The sequence below is a fragment of the Apostichopus japonicus genome, chromosome 2, assembly GCF_037975245.1.
Source record: "Apostichopus japonicus isolate 1M-3 chromosome 2, ASM3797524v1, whole genome shotgun sequence".
Classification (NCBI taxonomy): domain Eukaryota; kingdom Metazoa; phylum Echinodermata; class Holothuroidea; order Aspidochirotida; family Stichopodidae; genus Apostichopus; species Apostichopus japonicus.
Genome location: NC_092562.1, coordinates 14205521 through 14230390, shown reverse-complemented (window position 1 = coordinate 14230390; position 24870 = coordinate 14205521). Strand labels below are relative to the sequence as shown.

Genomic DNA, 24870 nt, shown 5'->3' with positions numbered 1-24870 from the left:
TTTGCTATAGCGAGAATATTGAAAAACACTTCAGGTGATTAAAGACTTTCATTTTACTTAATCCTCTGTTTTCAGAGTACTGTCCAATGCGAGTCTTACTTCCATACCAACCAAACTTTTCAACAGTACTTCGATAACCCGCGACCTGTAAGTATATACATTCTACTGTTGCATCGTGTCTAAGTAGATTTACGCCATCTACTTTCCGCAGACTATTTAATGTGTGCGCTAGAGCCCTCAGTACTAAGATATAATACTCTCTTACAATCCTATCATGTCAAACTCTTAAACGATACATCAATTCTCCAATACATGAATCGATATATAATATCTATCGGCAAAGATTTTGACTGCGAGGCCACGAAGATCTCTCTTTCGCGGTGATGGAATTCTTTTATATGTATTTATGTATATATGTATTTTATGCATTCACAGCTCTCGTCAAAACATAGCCTATATGTACCAAACCTTCTTACAACATAATAGGAATCAGCAGTTATTTTAACGACGCTTAAGCGACCACAAATGTGGGGAAAACCAGCAAGGGCTTATGGATTACAACTTACACGTCAGTTGGCTTGCAATTCAACAGTTTCTTCAACAGTTTCAACTCAAATATAGAATCTTTCCAATTAAGAAAGTCATTTCAGATGGTTAAACCGTAGATTGGTCTTGGATGAAAGACCCACCTTACTGTGACCCGGGCAGGGTATCGAACCTCCCGATCACTAAGCATCATTGCTTCAATGAGCACCGGGTAGCAGCACCGGCCACAACCTAGGTGTTCAATTTGTTCCTTGGTGTTCGAAGAACCTAATCTAGCTTATATTGCATGTATTATCACTTCGCTGATTGACTGCAAACTGACCGTCCAGGAAGATTACCTGCAAAGCGTGCCATTTTCCCTACAAGAATTGCTCATTCTATATTGCTACAATGAATGATATTCTGACCGATTGTTGTGGACAACTATGATTTATTCGACAGGACAGGATTCGAGGAGAGAGTACAGAGAAAGCCAGACAACTTCATATCATTGACTGCAACTACCTCTCTATTTAATTGTTGCTGACTATTTTTTCTTCTGTTTTCTTTACATGGATCTTTCAAGTAATCGATTAATTACGATTCCCGAAGAACTGTTTTCATCTGAATACACCAACCACTTCATGATGAGACTAACGCTGAGCGATAATAAACTTGAATATATTCCACCGACTGTATTCAGTCACTTGCGGAGGCTCCAACAACTGTAAGTGATATGTCCGCATCATTTGACTAGAGGGAATTGCATAAGGCACTATTCTCTAACCGTTTCCAATGAGTTGTGTCAATACCAAATCCAGCACATGATTTTATTACGTTAATGTCTTCAAAGTATCTTTGCAATTATTGCTATTGACATAGGATGTCTTCACAAATGGCTTTATTAACTTCTTTTTAAACCTAATTTGGATTTACACATCAAGTTGGTTACTGATCGCGATTTATGAAGAACCGGGAAGAATGAGGTAATTTTTCTTAGGGTAAAACATCCCCCCGCTCCTAACATCATGAACACTTACGTGCTCCAGGCATCTTATGTCTGGTACGGGGATGCTTTCAGATAAAAAACAATCACCTAAGTGTCATAATAATCATTGTCAATGTATTTCATGGACACTGTTCTTTTCTTAATAAAACAAAGATATTTGGACGGTAACAGTTTGTTCGAAATTCCAGAAGGGATGCTGTCGTTAACGTCCGTCGACACTCTGTGAGTAATATCATTCTCAGCACCGATATCTTAGGTGTACCTCAAAGTGTAATTCACAAAGTCAAATAACTTGTTGTTCATGTACACCATGCTACTTCAAATTATAAAAAGCATAATTGCACACACATTGTCACAGTGTCGAATCTTCTGTAAACTGTACAGTACAAAAGTATGAATTATTTATTGGACTCTATTGTACTTCATTGTGTCTCTACAATCAAGCAAAAATGACAACCTTATAATACTTCTTCGTCTTTTAACCATTTTATCAAGGTACATTTTCCGAAATCAAATAGCAAATTTAACCAAAAGTTTATACCTGCCGAACTCCCAGTACAATCCTACAAAGCTGATGTGAGTATATATTTTTAGATTCGTCGGAATCAGTTGCAGGTGGTAACGATCATAACAAACATAATCAAAATTTGCGTAACTGCCAGTGCTTGCGTCGGCCAATTCGCCGGGAACTCTTGCTGGTAGATTTGCCACCAAACAAGGTAGGAAATGGCCTTTTTTGAACTAAAGATAATTTTAGACTTTTTAATAAATGAAATTTGATTGTCCTGTTACCTGTTGACTAATACAAGAATCTCAGTTTCCAGAATTTCATGGTTTGATAGTTTTACTAGTTGACAGGTCATTTTGCTCTTTGTTGTTGTTTTGTAAAGTTGTTTTTATGTGTTCAATGATTATTTGTTTTTGTTTTGTTTTATTCTTGTTGTTCAATAAGTGGATCTGGATGTTTTGTTTGATGGATTGATTTGTTGGCTGCTTTATAATTCTGTTGGTTGGAAGTCATTTACTTTTCCCTGGTTTGCGAGGGAAATTTAGTCAATGGTATTTATGGACAATTGATCAGTTGACAGAATTATCTACGTAAAGTTCAATAGTTTGTCAATTGTTTTGTTGCTGCCTTCGTAGTAGTTTTAATGATCAATTGATTGGCATGCTCGTTGATCTCACTGTACATTAATTAATCGATTAAATGGGTAGTTCAGTGACCGTCCTGATCCTTGATTGGTTGACTTTAAGACAAGAACCAAATTGCTACTTCCATAGTTTGACAGCCAATTCATTTATGAAATACGATATGCTAACTATTTATAATTTTGACTTGAAGTACTTATTATTATGATTACTATGATGATTATTATTTTTTTTATGACGATGATTATTATTTTTTTTTCCTATGCTTATTATCGATATTATCATTATCTTCATTATAATCATTATCATCGTTATCATCGTTGTCATCGGTATAATTATTTTTAATATATCGATAATCGATAACACGACTTTCACTTTACTCATACCCCTTGAAGCGAAGCTCAGAGAAATCCGGTCCATCATCTTTCTGTTGAATTTCTCAAAGGAATTCAAGAAAATGGTGAAATGTGAGTTGCGCTGCATGTGAATATGCCGTAATTAATTATATTGCAATCACAGTAATTCATAACATCATATTCACATAAGTGAGATGTGCGGGGTTTATTGAAAACAGCTTCCTTTATAGATTTTTAAACTGTATTTATCACAAACAGGTAGCAATTGATTTTTTTATTATTATTATTATTATTTTTGATGGAGTAAACCGCTGGTGCTGTTAAATAACTGAATTAAAAGTGGGCAAAGGGTCGGCTAGTATCATAACATTAGCATTATGAGTACAACTTGTATTAAGTTGACTAAATATAAATATCTATTGAAAAGTAATCAATATTTATGACATTAACTGATTTTCATCTTGTTTCTCTTTGAATTTAAGCATACTCACATGTAATGGTCTAAATATTCCCACCGCGCCGTACAACATAAATGTGTAAGTTAATGTATTGTTGTGTGTGACGTGTAATTTTCTTGTTGCTTTTTCTTTTCTTTTTTCTCAGATATGAAAGATTTTGAATGTTTGCTTAATTGACAATGTTCTTTGAAAATGACTTTCTTCTAATGTAAAAATAAGTTATTATATAGGAAATACAAACAAATTTTCAGTTTTCCTTGATACCATCAATTAGTCTGTTTTTGCCCCATGTATTCACATAATATCACCAATTTAAAGAAAAAAAATCTTATGTTTCTTTTTCATACAAAATGCTATGAGGATGTGGTTTTAACCTGCAGATGCTGAAAAGTACCGGCAAGTTTGATAGCTTAATTATCAACTTCATACACTTGAATGTTCTGTGTTTTAAAGGTAGCATTTCATAGTTTATCCTAAATGTCTGACTACAATAGCATAACAAACAGGACTACGCTTCGGGTTTTGTCTTTTACAGTGATTGTGTAGAAAACACTTTTCAGACAACGATTAAAGTAATAGACCCTTATCAAAGAGACAGTCTGTTGCAGAGAGGATTTAACTGCACACAAACTGAACCTAGATTTCTTCGTCGCTATACATGCGTGGCATGTGCTCAGGGAAGTTATACAAACCTGCAAGGCCGTAAAGGTTGTATACCGTGTCCACGTGGTGAGTAAATTTCAATCCATGTATTTATTGTAATAGGTGGCTTATTAAATTCATGCAGTCATTTATCGTTACTTCTCCTCTCCTCGTCTACGAAGCTAGCTCCTCCAGATTATTATTGACTTCGCTTTTTATTGACTTTGAAATCAATTGCTGTCATCTTCATTTGGAATAATGTCACTTACCACCCACATACACACACTGAGAACACAGTTAGTAATGTATATCTTTAAGTTTCGTATCGCAGAAAGAACTGGATCGTACTATAAATCGGTAGCATGTGATACTAGGATTACAGTAAGAACTGAGGATATGTGTAATTCCAACAAATCCAGTTGTTGGGATTTGTTGGGATTACACATATTTTCAGTTCTTACTGTAAACCTAGTAGCACATGCTACCGATTTATCAGATTTGTCAGCACAGTCCAGTATTTACTGTGGTTTAAAACTTTCAGTAGTTACTGTAATATCTATGTGAATCGGCTGCACTTACATAGATGTTAAAGTCGCACACTTAAGACTTCACTCAACGGACGTTTCTTCTCTCAGGTGGTTTCTACCAGGACGAAGTCGGCCAATTTCAACGGTTACCGAACGTTATCGCTTGCAATAACTGCAACAATGGAACATTCGTTGCCAAAGGAGGAGGCGTCAGCCCTCTCAATTGTGCGGTTTGCCCGGAGGGTACCAACAAGAGTCGACACACTGGGTATCGAGCATGTTTCTGTATGGATAACTACTTTCGAAGAGATCGATTCGGTGGTTGTGAACTCTGTCCACAAGCAGGACTGAGATGCGAAAACGACTTCGTTACCATAGAACCTGGATTCTACTGGGACTGGACTTCATCAAACATCACAGAGTACAGGGTGTACATTGAAAATCTACAGAAATTTGATGATTCTTATGATGAAACCACAGCGTCCTTTTCCGGTTCTCTCGCTTATGTACACCCATGTCGCCAAACATTTAAATGTGATAACAAGAACGACACCGTTGAAGGAAATTGTCATAGAGGCTACACGGGATTTATGTGTACAGAATGCGCTGAGAAGTACTTCCAGGTCCTGAACTTTTGCCATGAATGTCCTCAGACATGGGTCTTCCTATTAGAAGTGGCATTAGGGTTACTCCTACTTGCCGGCTGTTGCTTTTACGTAGTATACACGTACAGACGTAAACGACACGAGGAAGCTCGTTCAATTGTTGACGTTGCACTTGCAAGAGGGAAAATAGTTCTTGGTTTCTATCAAGTGATGGGAGAATTTTGGGACTCGTTAGACGTCCTTTATTGGCCTGAGGTTTTCAAACAACTGTCTGATTGGTTAGATCTCTTGCAGTTTAACATATCTACCATTTTCATAAAACCCAGCTGCTTCGTTCCTAGTGTATCTTTAAATGCATATTCCGAGTTTCTCATAGGAATTATTGTGACTGTTAGTGTTGCATTAGTCCCAGCTATGGCGGTTTGCTTAAGAATAGTACGTTCAAAGTTTTTCCAAGGGGACTCTTCGAATTCTCGTTCACAAAGATTGCGTCAAGTTGTTATCATCAAACAAGATACATTGCTATTTGCAACTCTTTTGGGCTTGTTTATCACGTATCCCTCTACTTGTAATTCTATCATTACATTGTACAGACCCGCATGCCAAACGTTTACATTAGACGAAACTATGTTGCACAACGTTAGCCTCCTGAGATCTGACCTTTCCATCAATTGTAACACAAACACCCATCGCAAATTCGAAATTGCTGCTTACGTATTTTCGCTATACATTGTAGCTTTTCCTGGATTATTATTTTATCTTTTGTGGAAATATCGTAAAGATTCAAGTGTTGAAGATTCTACAAGGTCATCATCATTGCATCCAAAATGGTTACGATTTCTCAACGAGAACTACAAAGATCGGTTTTGGTACTGGGAAATTGTAGAAATTACAAGAAAAGTTTCACAGACATGCATTGTCATTCTGTTCGGATGGGGCAGCTCTCTTTCTATCTTCATCACGATTTTCCTCGCCGTTATCTTCCTTACTCTTCATGCATCATTTTCACCGATGAAGGATAAGTTTGAGCAACAACTCCAGGTACACATTGATATCAATTTCAACTTGTGAATTGTCCATGTACCTCTATAAGTTAGTTATAAGACATTCTGCACTTGAATGCTATTTCTCATGAAGGAGGTATTTATATTTCTTTTCTTGTAATAAACTTGATAAACAAATTGAAATATTTCATTTAATAACTTTCATAACTTATTTTCATTAAAGTAATGTTATTGTTTAGCTATAATACTATTTCATTGTATATTAACAAATTATTGACATATATTATGATGTTAAAAAGTTCCCTTAACTGGAAGATATAGACAGATTGCAAACTTGTTCAATGATTTCAGATATCATAAAGTTAGAGTTCCAAATTTAAAACTCAAGGTTTACAGTCTTGTATTAGGGCAATGCCTTGTCAAACGACTTTGCTACGGTTAACCATGGTCATTGGTAACTTGTCACACTAAAAGCATGTAAAATCCAACAAGTGGCCACTGGGGCACTGCTGTGCGGTACATTTACGTATCCGCTGGGGGACTTCCCATAGAGTGCAGTCGCAAACTGGCGCACGCAGGTACCTCGTTCATCGCCATTTAAACACCAATGTGGAGAGATAATGGAGATAAAGTGCCTCGCAAAAAGAACAAAATGTAATATCTGGCCTGGACTCGAGCCCTGCAATCCTTAGTTTGTAAGTCCATTGCCTGAGCTATGATGACATTCTGCACCCATCAATCCATCCATTATTTATTTATTTATGTTTTACAAACCTTCTACAGCTTGCATCTTTGTTGGCAATCTTCCTCAACATGTTAATGGTTGCTGTACCAGCTAATGAAACAGATTCCATGTTTGTGAAAGAAACGATGACATTTATATTGATTTTTCTCAATATCGGTGTCCTCGGCGTTACTTTCGGTGAGTTAATTGAAGAGCTGCCATGACCAAAATGTAGAATCTTCTATGGTGACCATTACAAATATCAACCAAAAAATACAGCAGTGACTACACGTGGTTAGAATTAAGAATAGAAAACGTATCAAGTTAGTCAATGGATTGTCTCTCCTTTGTATGAGTGCTTCTTCTTAATTCATTTGTAGATCTGTTGTTAGGTTAAGTAGCAAAATGTTACATATTGCAACAACTTTAGCTGAGTGTTGTAAATCTTCTACCATGCTATATCAACGGCGAGATCCATAAGTTAGATGACTCATAATTAAGATTGCGATTATACACATTTCGTCCTTGTAGTTCTTGATGTATGATCATGTTTCTTTTGAGGGGTGGTTTTGGGCATACCGATCAATAGTTCCACTCACTCTTGAAACTTAAAAGTATATTATTCGTGATTTTCTACCGTAGGAAAACCATTGCTGAAACTTGCAAAAGTAATCTACGTGTACATAAGAGGCCGAAGATGTCTTATCCGGTCACCAGAAGACGAACCCATTCCTGAAAGGAATAACAACTTTCATGTAAATCGTCATCATCTTTTGATAAACGGTGACCAAGGTGACCAAGGAGAAACGGAAGACTCCGCTCTCTTATCGTCACCACGGCGTCGATATCATTCCGTGGAATGACACCATGTCATCTTGCTCTGTGGGAAGAAGAGGGAGAGCTGGCCACGGTCTTGTTCTGCTGCTTCTGATGAGGTTCATCGTCGGAGAACGATAGTAATGCAAGATAATTTATGTATGTATTTAGATCCTCCTGCAAGCAGGAACTCGCGTCTGACTCAGGCGAATCGTTCCCAATGCCCTCTATTATTTGCCCTTATATAGCCGATTACTCATGGGGCTTTCCCTTGTTCTTACCGCACGCGCAGTAGTTATTCTTTGTGTTGTCAAGGCCGACGGAGATGTGCTGTTGAAGAAAAAACAGTTACCTTTTCCTAAGTTCGTGAATACCCGAGATTCGGCCGATTTTTTTACCCGGTAAGTTATGCAAAATGAATCTCTATTGTGTTCTTCGTATATTGTACGGAATGTTAGGGAATTTATGCTAGAAAAAATGACTTTTTAGTCGATTTGCGAATCGTTTCGGCGACTTGTTATTGTTTTGTCGTGTACATCCATCACTTAGCTCTCAAAATTGTATTATACCGTTGTGGCACTTACTGCCAATTTGGAGAAAACTGAAAAGTCTGATGTCAAAATTTATCATTGAGTGGGCCGTTACCATGGTAATTTCACGATTGGTAAAGGTTTGGCGCCATTTGTTGGTAATAACGGCGAAACCAGTATAGCCTACTTTGTGTAGGAATCGGTTTCACGATGCAATGATACACTGTGCTACCAGTGGTAGTGCTGCACTGTGGTAGGTCAAGGACTAATGGTAACTCTAACATTTAAGTTGTTACAGCATTTCATCAGTTTTTCTGAATTTTTGGTAATTTTTACCGAGAATTATTCCAGGAACGTCTCAATCGAGAGAATGTGTTACCGCTCGGCCCCGTAGTCAAGACTCAAGTGTATACGTAGCTATAGCACCAGACCTATATAAATTAGCCAAATAAATAGCCTTCTGTTTTCTGAATACTTTAGCTTGGGCCTTTAGACAGTCGCTATAGTATTTGGTCCATAAGTCGTCCAAGTGAGCCATAAATGTTATCATATGTCATAATTATTTGCCTAATACTTCTGCTTTATATGATATATCTCAAGCTAATGACTTGTCACAATTTCGCACAGATTTATTTTCACTATGTCCACTCCAAAGGGATTTTAGTAACCACAGTTTAAAAATCATTACAGATTCAAGTGATTTAATTGTTGCTTTCTGAGCTTCATTGCATAGCCAAACGTCAAGTACCTTTCAGCCTTACAGCAGCACATCAAGGCCCCAGTGGTAGCGTTACTAACGTGGGAATCGTTACCAAGTTAACCAGAGACTCAAGCCAGGTTACGAGTGGAAACAAGAAAAACTCTGCGCACAAGCATTTTATTTTTTATTGTTAATTGGCTGGTTATAGAAAGAACTAATCCATTTCTTAATTGTCTCACTCTGGTATATACACTACTCAATAGTAAAATACAACATGTGGAGTACAAGAAGCTGAAAAGAAGTCGGCCGGTAACTAAGCTACGGTACAATTGCACGGAGACAGCAACAGATGAGCTGCGAGACACCCTGGATACCACCGACTGGGATCTATTGTTCTCATCAGCTAATTCACTTGACGAGGCGACGGACATTGTCACTAGCTATTTCAACTTCTTTGTCGACAAAATCATCCCTCTTCAGACATACAAAATCTATCCGAATAATAAGCCGTGGGTCACAAAGAACTTAGAGATTTGCTCAACGAAAAGGATGAAGCTCTGATGGAAGGTAACAAAACAAGGGTGAACGAGGTACAGAAGTGCATCAAAGGTAAAGTCGAAGAATGTCAACAAACATACAAAGACAAATTAGAAAGAAACTTTGCTAAAAATAATTCTGCTGGTGCATGGAAAACGATGCAAATGCTAACTGGATACAGACAGAAGTCGGTAACCCCCTAGTCAGAGGTCACACAAACTTTCGTGGAAGAGTTTAATGAATTTTAGGACTTTACAACTGAGAAAAATGTAGTAATGAGTGGGTTGATTAGTGAATTAATAAAAAGGGAGTTTTAACAATGAGATTTGCGTTACTGAACATGAAGTTAGGGTAGTGTTTGGATCATTGAAAACCACCAAAGCACAATGCCCTGATGGTTTATGCAATGAGATCCTGGCTGGGATATTCACAAAACTCTTTCAATGTTCTTTAGACATCGGCTAGATTCCACGACTGTGGAAAACGTAATTAGTTATACCCGTCTCAGAGAAAGAGAATTCAACTGAGCCTAATGACTTTTCGGACCGTCTCACTTAGCTGTAACGTCATGAAATGTTGGAAGACTTATAATGAAACGCCCTCACAGTATTACAGAACAGTTTATTGACCCCTTGCAGTTCGCTTATAGGGCAGGGAGGGAGGGGGGTTCAAGTTGATGATGCGGTGTTGACATATCTGCAAAAACGTTACTCTCTTTTAGATAAAGATAGACAATATGTGAGATTTAAACTTTTCTAGTGCATTCAACACAAATGTCCCACACTTACTTACAGCTAAATTAATCGCATACGGTGTATCTCCCCGAACTATCCTATGGATTCATGACTTCAGAGGGTGAAGATAGGCGATGCCTACTCAGGGGAAATGATTTTAAGTGCAGGTGCGCCTCAGGGCTGTGTCCTCTCTCCCTCGTATTTCCCTGTATACCAACGACTGTCAGAGTATGACCAGTGATTGTAGGGTCATAAAATATGCGGATGATACTGTCGTTACTGCATGGTTACCTGTCAGATGACATTGACTCATACGCCACCACGATTGCAAGCTTTGTCCAGTGGTGGATCATTTGTTACAACTTAATGAAACCAAACCTAAGAAGCTGATTATAGATTTTCGTCGCAAGCCAGTATCTCACGCTCCCATCTATGTTCATGGGGAACAAGTAGAACAAGTAGATAAATATAAGTACTTAGAAACCATGCTGAGTAACAACATTGATTGGTCTAGTAATGCTACAATTGTACATAAGAAAGCAAATCAGAGGCTATATTTCTTGAGAAAACTGAAGAACCTCAGAGTGGATAAACAATCATGACCTTGATCTATAAATTCCTCATTCAAAGTGTTTTGATGTATAACATAATTTGTTACTTTGCCAATGTTACAAGAATCGATGTGAAGATACTTGAGCAATCTCAGAAAGTTGCTCAGCGGATAATCGGTGTTCACTTCCTTCGTTAGAGTGCTTGTATCATGAGAGGGTCTGCAATAAAGTGAAACAAATCATGCAAGACTCAACACACCCCTTGTTTGAGCACTACATTTACCACCACTCTGGAGTGCGTTTATGCCCACCACGTACACTTAGGCCCCGCTTCATATACTCATTTGTGCATAATTCTATCCATATTTTTTAATTCACGAGTGAGAAGATTTCTTATTTAGGACTTGCTGTATATATGTTTGTATTAATGTATGTGTATCGCAGTCTATTGATACTTATACTTTTTTCTTTTATTTCGTTTGCGACCTGTGTAAGCCGAATTTTTGATTGTGGACAATAAATTCAATTCAATTCAATAATCTCTTGAACTATTTACTAACCAAAAACAACAATATCACCCTAAACATATGCAGATATGTTGTATGCATTTAACTCAATGATAATATTGATTTAATAAACCCTTATCTTCCTTAATTAGACTGTGATACCCATTATTTAACATTTAATCTTCCAAAATTACAGACAAGCCCAATAGACCACATGAATATTCATGACATGACTGGCTATGTAGCTATGCGTGCAAAGCTTACCACGGAGGAGTATAAAGACCATTCACGTAACAGTATACCATCCACCTCAGGGTTTCTTGTATGAGTTTAAAAAATGTAAATACACTGTCTTGCCACCTCTAATTTTTATTTCAATCCACTCATTCGAATTAACCAGAAATGCATTTGCAGCTGAGCTTTCATCCTGAGACCACGAAGATAAAATTTTACTTATTGAGCCTCAACTTTAATGCTTTTCATTTTATTGTATTTTTATATTAAATGTATATGGTACATAACCAGCACAGTACCGCAATGCCCGTTCCGCTGTTTGAGTCATTGCTTCAGGGGACACCTCTAAGGTTGTTGCAGGCATATCACTTTCCAACAAGGTTGCTAATAGGGAGGAAAACATCCAGGGCATGCTGTAAAAGGAATATTTCTTCTTCTGCTTCCCTCTGAATATCGACCTCAGTTAGGAGTTGCTGCCATCTTCTTAACGATTTGTCCATTTACCTTACTTGTGGCATTCATGCCACATTTCCCTTCACTTTGTCTGAAAATGTGGTCCCTCTTAATTTCGTGGTAATCGACGAAGATTGTTCTACAGATTCTTCTGCAAACTTGGAAAAATGTTCATCTTTTATATAAAGTTTCACTTTTCACGATAGGTGAATGACACTTGATGTGAGTGAGGTCTTCAATTTGAAGAAGTCATCCTTCAAATATGTCGCTGATGGTAGCTTAAAAAAGATATAACGCAAGCACTGAAGCATCAGCCTTCCTAAGCCTCTTTGCGGGATGCAGCATTCCTGTAAATGAACGAGTTATGACAATTTTCAAAGAACAGGCTATTTGTCACAATATTACAGATACAAGGCATAAATTGTTTTTCTTATAACTGATATGAGAAGTATTTTTCTATCCACTTTTTGTTTTAAAAGATTCTGCAGTATTTTTCAACTATATGAATCAAAATTAACAACTTTAACTAAGAAATCAGGTTACATTACCCGGATGTGGGATCGGTGTTGTGTTATTTTGTGATCGTTCCATCCACATCTTGTGATGCCAAGGTAAAGATAAAAACGGTTATTGTTTGGCAGTGAGACCAGCATCCTTGCTGCCTAAGCATGTGTAGGCATAATAATACAAAATAATCACTGATTATACAAATTCCAAATGTAGACCCACATGTCTGTTTAGAATATGAGCCCTCGAAATGGGAATAAATGATTAACTATAAATGTGTAGTTATCAAGCTGGTCGTTAGTTCTTCAATCATTTGGCAGTTAAACCCGGTGTACCCATTAGGACATGGTACAGAACATCTACCAGTCTCGGGATCACAGTCATGGTGGTTCAAGTAGTTTACATCTCTGACGACAGCTAGCGCCGTACCAACCTGACCGGTATGTTGTTGAACATATTCAGAGAGAAGAAAAGTATGTAGCTTTTAACCAAAATTTCAATCATTACTTAATCTTATCGGCAAGAAGAGGGCATGGACATAATGAAGGAGCAAAACGTATTGCCTTGAACATAGTTGAGGGAGGGTGAGAGGGGTCAACCGGAATATTGACAAATTGGGGATGAAGAACTAAGAACACGAAGACGAAAGTGGTGGGAAATGTCGAGAAGGAAGAAGAGAAACAAAGAGGAAAGAGTTAAACCAAGTCGAAGAGTCAGATGAAGTAGAAAATAGGAGAAGAGAGAGAACAGGAGAAACAAAATGATAAGGTCTAGCAAGTGGATGAAGAAGAGAAACGCAAAATTAGTTCACTCAATATATTAAACGTTTATTTTATTTTTAATTGACAAAACCGAACTCCTTTTAATTAAAAACCGAAAAAAACCGGTTTCATTGACTGCATTCCCACCGTGACAGCCAAACATATCATGGAGGCATTACGGATTATCTGCATAAGTTATTTTTGGGCGTTTACCTGTACTTTCAGCAGATTCCCAGAGAAATTACAGTAACTACTGTAAATCTTAAAAGTTTGTACCACAGTAAAAAAATGGATACGTTGACAAATCTGATATTTCGGTATCATGTGCTTATTAGGTTTACAGTAAGAACAGAGAATATTTGTAATCCCAACATCTGGATTAGTTGAAATTACACATATCCTCAGTTCTCATGCACTGTAAACCTCGTAGCACATGCTACCGATTCATAGCACGATCCCAGTTTTTACTTTGGTACACAACTTTAAGATTTACAAAAGTAACTGTGTTCTCTGTGAGTTTCAGGTGCTGAATGACAGACACACGTAGAAGAGTCGTTTCCGTTGTTCAGTGGAATGACGTAACCATTTGACCATATAAACGGCAGCAAAACGATAACGATGAAAAATATATAAAATATAAATTTCTAGATGAACGTGTTGGTAGTAGCCGTTTCCTTCCTTAGAGCAAGGTCGACTTTGCAGACCCTCGAAATGAGTCTATCGAAAATCTGGGCTGCACACGTTCTAGACTATTTATATGTGTTTTAAAGGCAGGCGCGTAGCCAATGGGGCGAAGGGGGCGACCGCCCCGCCACCCCCCCCCCCCCTTGAGCATATTTTGTTTGTACGTTTTTATGATATTGCTAGTAATTTCAAGCTTAGATACAACTTAAAAGGCCTGGGAAGTGCCATTTTCAGCGATCTGGGAGGCATTTTCAGCCCGAATTTTCTTGCACGCGTAGCGCCAAGTCACGGCGGCGCTACGCTAAGATTGTTTTCAATGCAGAATCTACGGCGCTGATAGTTTGCCTACATGTTCGCCCCTCCCTGGCATATTCCTGGCTACTAAGCACCTGATTATAGAAGCTCTTTACTATTAATGGCTATCGAATTCTTACCCGGTGACCTATTTAGCAAAACCCTTTACCTTCTGATGTGATTAAACCGTGCTATCTATACCTTATTGAAATGTTTTAAAAAGGATGCAGTGGGAAGATGTATTCTGATGATATGCAAGAGCAAGGTATTCTCAGCATCCGCAGGCTAGTGAAATTTGCATTCAATTCCCAGTGGCTTCCAGATAACAACGTTTTTGGAGTTGACGTGGTTTGTACCAAAAGTGAAACTGTAGCAAAAATATGAGGTCATTTTAATCGACTGGCAAGTTTGTTTAATGTAGTCTTTAAAATGAACATCCTAGTTTCATGAAAATTGGAAGTGCCTTAATTTAATAACATATTAATGCCCTACTGTCATTGTGGGCAAAGATAACGTCTCACCCCTTACATGACATACTCAGGCAGTTTCATTTTCTCTTTGTCTTAACATGTAGCACTCGTCTTCGGTACCTGTCATAATAAATTATATTCTTATTGTCATAATGAACGCGCAATTATCACTCAATTAATTTCCTCAATTTCGGTTTCATAGCATTATTGGGTTTATTTCCTTACGGCTACGTTCTTTGTTGACGCGAAACTATTCAGTATAACATATCAATACAAGTCTGTGAATTATGTCAATCGCTACACGTATTACACTAGTCCACTTTGGCGATGAAGCAGTATATGTAATAACTATTATTAATATCGCTTGTCACCTACAAGCAGAGTCAATTTGAGTTTACTTTACGTTACAATGGACATCTCGCAACTTTGTTTTGCTTTAATGGTTGCCATCACCGCCATCTTCGTGATCTCTGGAAACGATCCTTGTCGCTTATTAGGTAAGTGAGGGACAAAATGTTACCATTAAAGGCATAAATCTCAGCCGGAGAAAGAGAGAGAGTGAGAGAGAGTATCATTCCGTAGCAATATCTGGAACATTTACCTTGCTTCTTGCACATTTGAGTTTCTCTATCTTGCAGTGTTTAATAGCATTGCTGGTAAATTGAGAGCATTGTCATACAGTTCGTTCTTTCATAATCACCAGACTTATTTTTATGATGACAGTTCAAACCAGGCACAAGTTGTACTAATAATCCAAGGGTATGAGGCGAAAGCGAATTATTTCAAATAGCCGCCGGTCTTTGATCAGCATTTAACCTGTCGTATAATATGTTCGCATTTTGATTAATTTTGTCATATTTAATAGTAACATTTCAGAGCAATTATACGTGCAATGTTTAATAAATAATTAAGACAAGAACTTCTCAGTTGCTTCAGCGAAAATAATAATAATATAAATACAAAATTGAAAATGATCATATTGAAATGATCCCTTCTACGCTTAGCCTAGAAGGCAAATCGTACCGCTCTGAGGAAAGCCCAATCTTGGTTAATATTTACAGTGTTGTGTGACATGTCTAGTCATGGACACAACCAAATGAAGTCAGTATTAAATATACGGATGCTTTATTGATGTTGCTATCAATAAATTTCACTTCTTTGAAATTTGTCCTTAGATTCCAACGTCTGCGAGGTTTGCAAATGTGTGAGCCGAAATGTCAATTGTTCCAATAGGAATCTAACAGCAGTTCCATCATGTATACCGAATGACACTTACACCATGTATGTATTTAATTTATTGCAAAATGAATCATTTCTTCTTAGTTTCATATAAAGAATCTCTGTAGGCCGGCGGTTTTCTTATAGGCCATACATAATACATCAGATATCCCATCATAGAGATCAATGCTAAACTAAGTGGGTATTTTCAGATTGCTTTTTGTTTCTATCGAATTGTGGGTGGAGGAGAGATACGTATCACGGGTGCGGTCCGTGTGAAGAATACCACTTCGAAGAATTTGCACATCTTCGAAATGATCACAGAAAAGTTTGGACAGCTCGAGCACCTAATAGTTAGTTTCATCATTGACATCGATATGGTTATTTTGGTAAAGACAAACTGCATTTTATCCGCATGTCTTGTAAGAACCGAAGGAATCGTAAACTTTAACAAAGTCTAACGGTAGGAATAAACTAATATAACCCCCTGCCCTTTCCCCAGGACCGTAGGGAGGACGATGGTGTATGTGTGCTGGGTCAAGGTTCCATGTAGTGCAGTTTAACAAATTATTTGAACATAATTTTCTCTTTGGTGTTTCTTACTGTCCTTTACACCTTCTTCTTGTTATTGAGAGATATCCAAAACGAATCGATAGAAAGTCATGGTTACACTATAGCATTAAAGGTAAACGCTGATTATTCTTTCCACAGTAACTTAGAGAACAATGGAATCTCATGTATACCGAAGAATTATTTTAGATATTTTGCTGTACTGTTCAAACTGTGAGTATACTTTGTGTGGTCGGATTTAAATGCTTGTTTGGTCCACCTTCAGTTACGATGGAACACATCGGAATGTTCTTTCCTCCATAGATAATTATGAGTGGGGGAAAAAGCCTAGTCGTAACTTCTGGCAATGTAACAATTCCTAAAATCTTTAGAGAATCATACCAGGAACAAAGTATATTGTAATACTATGTCCCATTGTATAATAATGCAAGATTGGTTGTTACTCCCCAATACAAGTTCATTTATAATGCCAACGAGAATATTGGGATGTATTGTGAACAAAATCAACAGAAGGACAAATGCTCGACAACAATGTGACCCTTGACCACTTCCTCTTTCTCTCTCTTTGTCGGGTCTCCATCCTACATCGAGATTCATATTCCCCTTATTGGTTTAGTTAGAACCTCTAGAATACACAAATACGCTGTGATGGGGATATCTTTGTCAAATTAACAAAGAAAATATTACAACTAATTAATAGTTGGTTTCAATTGTTTGACAGCACAATCGGAATGAACTCCGTGACAGAACCATTTATTCCACCAACAAGTTTGAAAAAAATGTAAGTCAATGTTTGTTCATAATGCTTGGGATATACTTAACCATCTTCAATTGTACTCAGTAGGTCTATGCCTTAGATGATTTAAAATGCACCTGAAACTTTGGAGAAATTGGTCGTTTAGAGAAAGGTCCGTCTCTCAAATTTATATATGTACGAGCATATTATAAATTTACTACCAAATAAAACAGGCTATAATTGTGAAAACTACATCTGAAATACCGTTAATGCATTTCATAGTGATAAAAACTTAAATTGGAAACATTTACACTTTATTGTAGTTTAAGACTACCAGAACTAAGTTTGTAAACCTTTCTGAATAAACAAAACTGCTACAAAACATCTACAAGTTTAAAAGTTCATTATACACATGTCGCCAACGGACTTCTTTTATATTTCTTTAGAATTGCTAACAACAACCTTCTGGAAAGAATTGATCTGATTTTCAGCCAATGCGAACATCTTGAGGAAGTGTGAGTTTAAACCTTAAATTTGAAGATTTTGTAGAAAGGAAAACACTTTTTGGGTCACCACTTAGTGAACTGGTATAATCTGATCTAGGCGTGTAACAGACCTAGAACACCACATCTTCTAGACACACGTTCTGTTCCAGGTCAGTTGTTGCCAGTCGCCTATTTATCAAACAATTAAAAATTTAAAGTATATATATATATATATATATATATATATATATATATATCAGGCCTCGACAAATACGGTAGCCAACTCGCCAATGGCGACTAGAATGTTGCGACTGGCGAGTAAAACATGCATTACGCTCGACATTTCGGCGAGTGGCCCATTCGCTCACTGCCTTTATACGCTAGTCTTACTATTAACCTGTGAGCCAATCAACGAAGGCCTTATGTTAAACATCACAGTAGAATTATTAAGTGCACTGTTACAAGTGTGTCCTTAGGAACAGCTCTGTTCACCAGCTCGAAACTAATTTGATACTAATCTCTCAAACTAAATGATACACGATAGGTGTAACCAACATGGAAAACAACAAACTTAAATCAATGCGTAAGGACAACTGGGTACCTTGTGTGTACGATATGTACAAATGAAAACAACGTTGCCAGTAGGTTAATCGCAATCGTGCGATAAGGCCTACCTGACGTGTCAATGAGTAAAAGAATGTATCCCTATTCACAAGTCAGTTATATGAGGCATAGCTTCGGTTTTTGTCGACAAACGTTCACTTCTGTTACCAAATTGTTGACCCTTATAATGGCCAGCTAGAAAAGACGAAACTTTAATTCATCGGACACTCAGAAATCATCGATAATAATAATTGTTAGTACCAAGCGTACATCATGGAAACGTGGTTGTGACAGTCACTCAAGCAAGTTTCGATTTCATTTTTGTATCATGTAATAGTGCTAAGTATCTGCAACCGCTTCATCTACATATTTATGACAAATTGCAACCGTGTTTGTTCTTTTATCATGTCTTCTTCGTTTTTAATATTCAGGAACTTACATAGCAATCGCGTTGCCTTCCTGCCAGATTATATTACACGAAATTGTTCCAAACTAACTCTCCTGTAAGTACATTTTGACACTTTTATAAATGCCATCGTTAAACCCAATGTCGTTTAATGTATTCATTCCTATATTGTAATGTCGTATTGTTTTATTTTGTATTTATTAAGCCGTTTAAGTGCTAAAATACCAAACAGTTTTTTGTTCTCTTTCGAGACAATTATTAAATTCTTGAGACATGCCCTTTTTCACATACAATGACTGGCCTTACTTTTAATACTATAACAAATTATGTTAAATGCATTTATGTATTGCCTTCGTCTTTGTTTTTCTACTTCTTTTTCTTTATTGATATTCTTTCGCAGTGATTTACGAAACAATCTTTTCCATCGGATTAATCAACACAGCTTGGGTTTTCTTCCACGACTGTTCGATTTGTACGTATAACGGGGGAAATGTAGCAGTATCCTATAGTATCGCATCTATTAAATAAAGTTTCAAACTATCAAAGAAGTAGCGATACAGACAATTGTTGTCGTTTTTTTCTTTTTGGTATCGTTATCAGTCATTTCTGAATACGTTACGCAATTGTTTCCATATGATGATTTGTATTCATTCATACTTTGATTTATTTCGTGAGGGTTTTTTTCAGACAAAGAATAAACTCTTATGCAAATCTTGCGTCTTGCCTGATCATCTGAGAATTGACGTCACAGTCACGTCAACTTAAGTTAAATGTAAGTACATTGAAACCAGGTTTATTTTGACCCAGAAGAATGGAAATGACGTCGTTCTGCTAAGGTTTTACTGCATTCCATGGTGTAAGGTCTCTTAAAAGCATAAAGGCATAAACTTATTGAGACTCTTGATGTTAGGAGACAGTTACAAGTAAAGTAAACGTTTTTAATTTGATGGTCTGTTTCCCAAGCTGAATGTTTATTGAAAAGGAATGCTTGCCTTTCGGTCACAATTGTTCCTACATTAAGTTGCTTAAACAGAAACTCTTTTTTTTTATATGGCCGTTTGTTGCAGTAAGGTTTTAATATCGTTATTATTATTATTATTATTATTATAATAATAATGTAATTATGACATTTCACGCCGCTGATATGTCATATTAATCAAATAAGGATGTACCTTCGCAAGATGAGATTTTGTTTTCCTGACAGTACTTCTGGGGAGATTGTGGCTATGAAGCTCACAGCTGAAAAATCTGTCAAACCATTCAGTGAACATGAATACCAATTTTGTAAAGTTACGCTCGTCCACTATGTTGCATACAACAAGATATTTTAAAGGAATCTGGCGTACCCCTTTCATTGGTACTGAAAAAAATAAATGAATAAATTTTGAGTAAATGTACTGGACTGTATTGCAACGGAGTTGGATGATATATTCTTCACACTGTTGTATTGGACTTGGAAATTCAAAATAATTTGTATTATCCCATTATTCATATCATTATTGTTCTTATCCATCTTACACAATATTTCATTACTTAATAGGAGACTGAGCTTGAATCGGAATCTTCGTCACATTGATGAGGGGGCTTTGAATCTAGTTTGCGAGAGTTTGCAGAAACTGTAAGTGGTTGTTACTTCAATAGTCTGTTAAAGTAACAAACTATAACTAACATTAAAATATCATAGCCGATCCCGTGTAAGTGGTTGTTACTTCCATAGTCTGTTAAAATAACAAAATATAACTAACATGATACTATTATAGCTGATCATATGTAATGGTTGTACTTCTATAGACTGTTAAAATAACAAACTATAACTAACTTGAGACTATTATAGCTGGTCATATGTTCCTGAAATAGTATGGAGCACCATCCAGGGTTTATTGTCTCAGACAGTGGATATGAACTTTCTGTCATCTAATGTCAGTTAATAACCAAATCATATATTTTGTATACTATATACACAAGTATATATGATACAAGTTATATTTTTACCTGTTCTATCTACATTATTATTTAATGAAGCTGCTGAATTTAGTACGAACGTTTTTTTTTACATTTGTGGACTTTGTGGACAATTACGTGAATCTAATCTGCTAGCTAAGTTGGCATACAGTCAGATTTACAGTTGCATCCAGTCAGTCATATTCGTGGAGGTGTTAGATGTACATGAGTGGCATTAGATGGTATTGGATTTTATTGTCGAATACTCCAAATAAGTAAGTATAAATATTGTATAAAGTTCTTTTAAATTGTTACCTACTAACGCAAAAAAACAAAACAATTCACAACACTATAGGCTGATTAATGAGATTTTCAAACGAACATTTCTCAAGAGATAACGTGCATTGCTGAGTAAAAGAGTGCAATAAGTTGCTGCTCATGTTGTACTAACGATGGTGGTGTGCTTTAAGGTAAATAGATTCGGTCACTCTAGCACTTATTTCGTAATAAAGAACACCTTTAAAGATATTTAATTGGTAAAATATGTAGCACATTAAATTATTAAATTTTCTTATGCACAGGGCAATGCTCGGATGCGATATGCTGGGAAACGTCCCAACAGGCCTTATCAGAGGCTGTACTAAACTTACGACTTTGTAAGTTAAACTATATGTGTTATCAACTTGTATTATTTTCATTGCCGACGATAAAATAATACTAATATATTTAATAACAATGATCGTTACAACCGTCATCGCCATTGTCATCTTTACCATATTTTACGTTTATCATTCTTCTTCTTACGTTATAACATCGTTTATGTAATTTCTTTATCTTTTTACAGAAAATTATCATCTGATAACATTACCTACATCGATGGCGAAATGTTTAATTCCCAAATTGGGTTGTTTTACATGTAAGTTTGTAGATTTCTATGTAAGTGTTAACATAAATGTAATTGCATTGTGTTGACCTTCACCAACACAATGCTATATTAAGACATGGTTACCATTAATTTATATGATAGATTATTTCTCTTATTCTCATTTTTTATCACTTCAATTAGAGAGTTTGTTTAGACAAGAATTTGAACACAAAAATGTGTTCCACCATACTAATAAATTGATTTTGCTTTCATTAAATGTTTGCAACAGTAACATACACATAATCCTATTTCCTTTACCTGCGAAAAGTCTCGCTATGTGTCAAATTAAAGTCACGATGCAGGGTAACTGTAACCATACTGCTATAGTATTATACGGCCAGATCCCAACATTTGGGGCAAATTTAATGTAGCAACACTAAAATGCGAGGTTGGAAGTTGCGATTTACGGCATAACGTAGTAGTAAAAAATACTCTTGATTTCTTTGATTTTATTTTTCTTGTCTTGTTTTTCGTGCATTTTATTTAAAAAATAATCATAATAATATCAGATTACAACATCTCTCTTTTCCTTTCAGGAGTAACCCTTTAATACAGCTTGACGATTCAACATTCAAGCACCTGACGTCGATTCAGAGTTTGTAAGACTTGTTATAATGGCCACAGCTATATAACCTTTTATTATAGTAATCATTTCAATACCAAGTATGTTTAATGTTAGCATAAGGGAAAGTTTAGCACATTATTGCAAATGCGTACAATCACGTTTAATAAGGAAAATGATATCGCACAATTATACGATATTATACTTGTATATACGGAAGCACTCTTTTAAATTTTCTTGAGGGGCAGAAGAAACTAAATGCTTCACAAGCTTTACAAAAGCTGAAACCTCAATGCAAGGTGCCCTCCAAAAAATGCTATATTATTTGTGTTGATCTCAACCAGATATATTTAAAGTGCAAAAGTGTTTATTTTCTCTTTATCTCTGATTCTATCTCTTTCCGAGTCGATTTATTTTGCTAGCGAGAATATTGACAAAAACTTCAGGTGATTAAGGACTTTCATTTGACTTAATCCTCTATTTTCAGAGTACTGTCCAATACGAGTCTTATTTCCATACCAGCCAAACTTTTCAACAGTACTTCGATAATCCGTGACCTGTAAGTATATACATTCTAGGGTTGCATCGTGTCAAAGTTGATTTACGCACTCAACATTACGCAGACTTTTTGAATATTTGCGCGAGAGCACTCAGTACTTAGATATAATACTCCCTTACAGTCCTATTATGTCAAACTCGATACATCAATTCTCTAATACATGAATCGATATATAATATCTATCGACAAAGATTTTGACTGCGAGGCCACGAAGATCTCTCTTTCGCGGTGATGGATTTTTATATGTATTTATGTATCTATGTATTTTAGATCCTCCTGCAAGCAGGAACTCGCGAATAGACCTCTATGGAGTGTCAAACCGTAAGGACAGCAAGAAATTGTTTTATGTGTGTACCATTTGTTTGCGACAACGTTGAAAGTTTACTAACACACACCGAGTTTTCCCCACGAGTTTCAAAATAACAAGAGGGAAGCTGAAATCAAATGATCATTCCATTAACATCGTAAATTTCTCACCTCTGATATTCGCTTGTGAAGCGAAGATGCATTCACAGCTCTCGTCAAAACTTAGCCTATATATACCAAACCTTCTTACAACAAAATAAGAATCAGCATATATTTTAACGACGCTTTAGCGACAACAAATGTTGGAGAAACCAACAATGGCTTATGGATTACAACTTACACGTCGGTTGGCTTCCAATTCAACAGTTTCAACTCAAATTTAGAATCTTTCCAATTAAGAAAGTCATTTCAGATGGGAAAACCGTAGATTGGTCTTGGATGCAAAACCCACCTTACTGTGACTCGGCCTCGGTATCGAACCTTCCGATTACTAAGCAGCATTACTTCAATGAGCACCGGCCACAACCTAGGCGTTCAATTTTTTCCTAGGTGTTCGATGAACCTAATCTAGCTTATATTGCATGTATTATCACTTCGCTGATTGAATGAAAATTGACCGTCCAGGAAGTTACCTGCAGAGCGTGCAATCTTCCCTACAAGAACTGTTAATCTTGCTATAATTTACTGATATTCTGACCGATTGTTGTGAACAACTATTACTTAATCGACCGAACAAGATTCAAAGAGAGAGTACAGAGACAGCCAGACAACTTCATATCACTGACTGCAACTACCTCTCTATTTAACTGTTGCTGACTATTGTTTCTTCTATTTTCTTTACAGGGATCTTTCAACTAATAGATTAATTACGATTCCTGAAGAACTGTTTTCATCTGAATACACCAACCACTTCATGATGAGACTAACGCTGAGCGATAATCAACTTGAATATATTCCACCGACTGTATTCAGTCACTTGCGGAGGCTTCAACAACTGTAAGTGATATATCCGCATCATTTGGCTTGAGGGAATTGCATAAGGCACTATTCTTTAACCGTTTCCAATGATGGAGTTGTGTCAATACCAAAACCAGCACATGAATTCATTGCGTTAATGTATTCTTGGTATCTTTGCAATAACTGCTATTGACATAGGATGTCTTAACAAATGGCTTTATAAACTTCTTATTAAACCTGGTCTGGTACGGGGATGCTTTCAGATAAACAACAATCACCTTAGTGTCACATTAATCACCGTCAACGTCTTTCATTGAAATTGTTCTTTTCTTAATACAACAAAGATATTTGGACGGTAACAGTTTGCTCGAAATTCCAGAAGGGATGCTGTCGTTAACGTCCGTTGACACACTGTGAGTAATTACATTCTCAGATCAAAGTGAAATTCACAAAGTCAAATAACTTGTTGTTCATGTACACCATGAAACTTCAAACTATAAAAAAGCATAGTTGCACACACAGTGTCACAATATCGAATCTTCTGTAAACCGTACAAAAGAAAAGTAATTTTATTTATTGGACTCTATTGTACTTAAACTGACAACCTTATAATACTTTTTAACCTTTTAACCATTTCATCAAGGTACATTTTCCGAAATCAAATAGCAAATTTAACCAAAATTTTATACCTGCCGAACTCCCAGAACAAACCTGCAAAGCTAATGTGAGTATATATTTGTAGATTCGTCGGAATCAGTTGCAGGTGGTAACGATCATTGTGAATTTTTCATAAGATGTCATAATTAGAACAAACATAACCAAAGTT

At 36.5% G+C, this 24870-nt stretch overlaps 2 protein-coding genes across 6 annotated transcripts in view; both read left to right on the top strand.

Annotated features, from left to right (window-relative positions):
• LOC139979015 (uncharacterized) overlaps positions 1 to 24870 on the top strand; it is a 43379-nt gene that overhangs the window by 10883 nt on the left and 7626 nt on the right. Inside the window, exons 1-15 of one of the 5 annotated variants that reach the window (XM_071989656.1) lie at positions 14998 to 15273; positions 15952 to 16057; positions 16706 to 16777; positions 17286 to 17345; positions 17747 to 17815; positions 18820 to 18891; positions 19195 to 19266; positions 20335 to 20412; positions 21317 to 21391; positions 21580 to 21651; positions 22197 to 22259; positions 22710 to 22781; positions 23931 to 24083; positions 24389 to 24457; positions 24688 to 24768. In XM_071989656.1, coding sequence (XP_071845757.1) covers positions 15186 to 15273; positions 15952 to 16057; positions 16706 to 16777; positions 17286 to 17345; positions 17747 to 17815; positions 18820 to 18891; positions 19195 to 19266; positions 20335 to 20412; positions 21317 to 21391; positions 21580 to 21651; positions 22197 to 22259; positions 22710 to 22781; positions 23931 to 24083; positions 24389 to 24457; positions 24688 to 24768 — 1202 coding nt within the window. In that variant the 5' untranslated portion in view covers positions 14998 to 15185. The other 4 variants (XM_071989665.1, XM_071989660.1, XM_071989673.1 and 1 more) reach the window with 4 other exon arrangements.
• LOC139979046 (uncharacterized) lies at positions 1098 to 11406 on the top strand. The gene is made up of 9 exons (XM_071989685.1): positions 1098 to 1252; positions 1688 to 1756; positions 2030 to 2110; positions 3079 to 3150; positions 3522 to 3575; positions 4033 to 4226; positions 4775 to 6312; positions 7059 to 7197; positions 7642 to 11406. The coding sequence occupies exons 1-9, from the start codon at positions 1098 to 1100 to the stop codon at positions 7860 to 7862; spliced, it is 2523 nt and encodes an 840-aa protein (XP_071845786.1). The 3' UTR covers positions 7863 to 11406.

Bases quoted from the DNA above. Each gene is read 5' to 3' on its own strand.
- LOC139979046 (XM_071989685.1), top strand. From the start codon at position 1,098: ATGGATCTTTCAAGTAATCGATTAATTACGATTCCCGAAGAACTGTTT. The intron at 1,757-2,029 runs GTGAGTAATATC...CATTTTATCAAG, and splicing joins TTAACGTCCGTCGACACTCT to GTACATTTTCCGAAATCAAA. The intron at 4,227-4,774 runs GTGAGTAAATTT...TTCTTCTCTCAG, and splicing joins TTGTATACCGTGTCCACGTG to GTGGTTTCTACCAGGACGAA.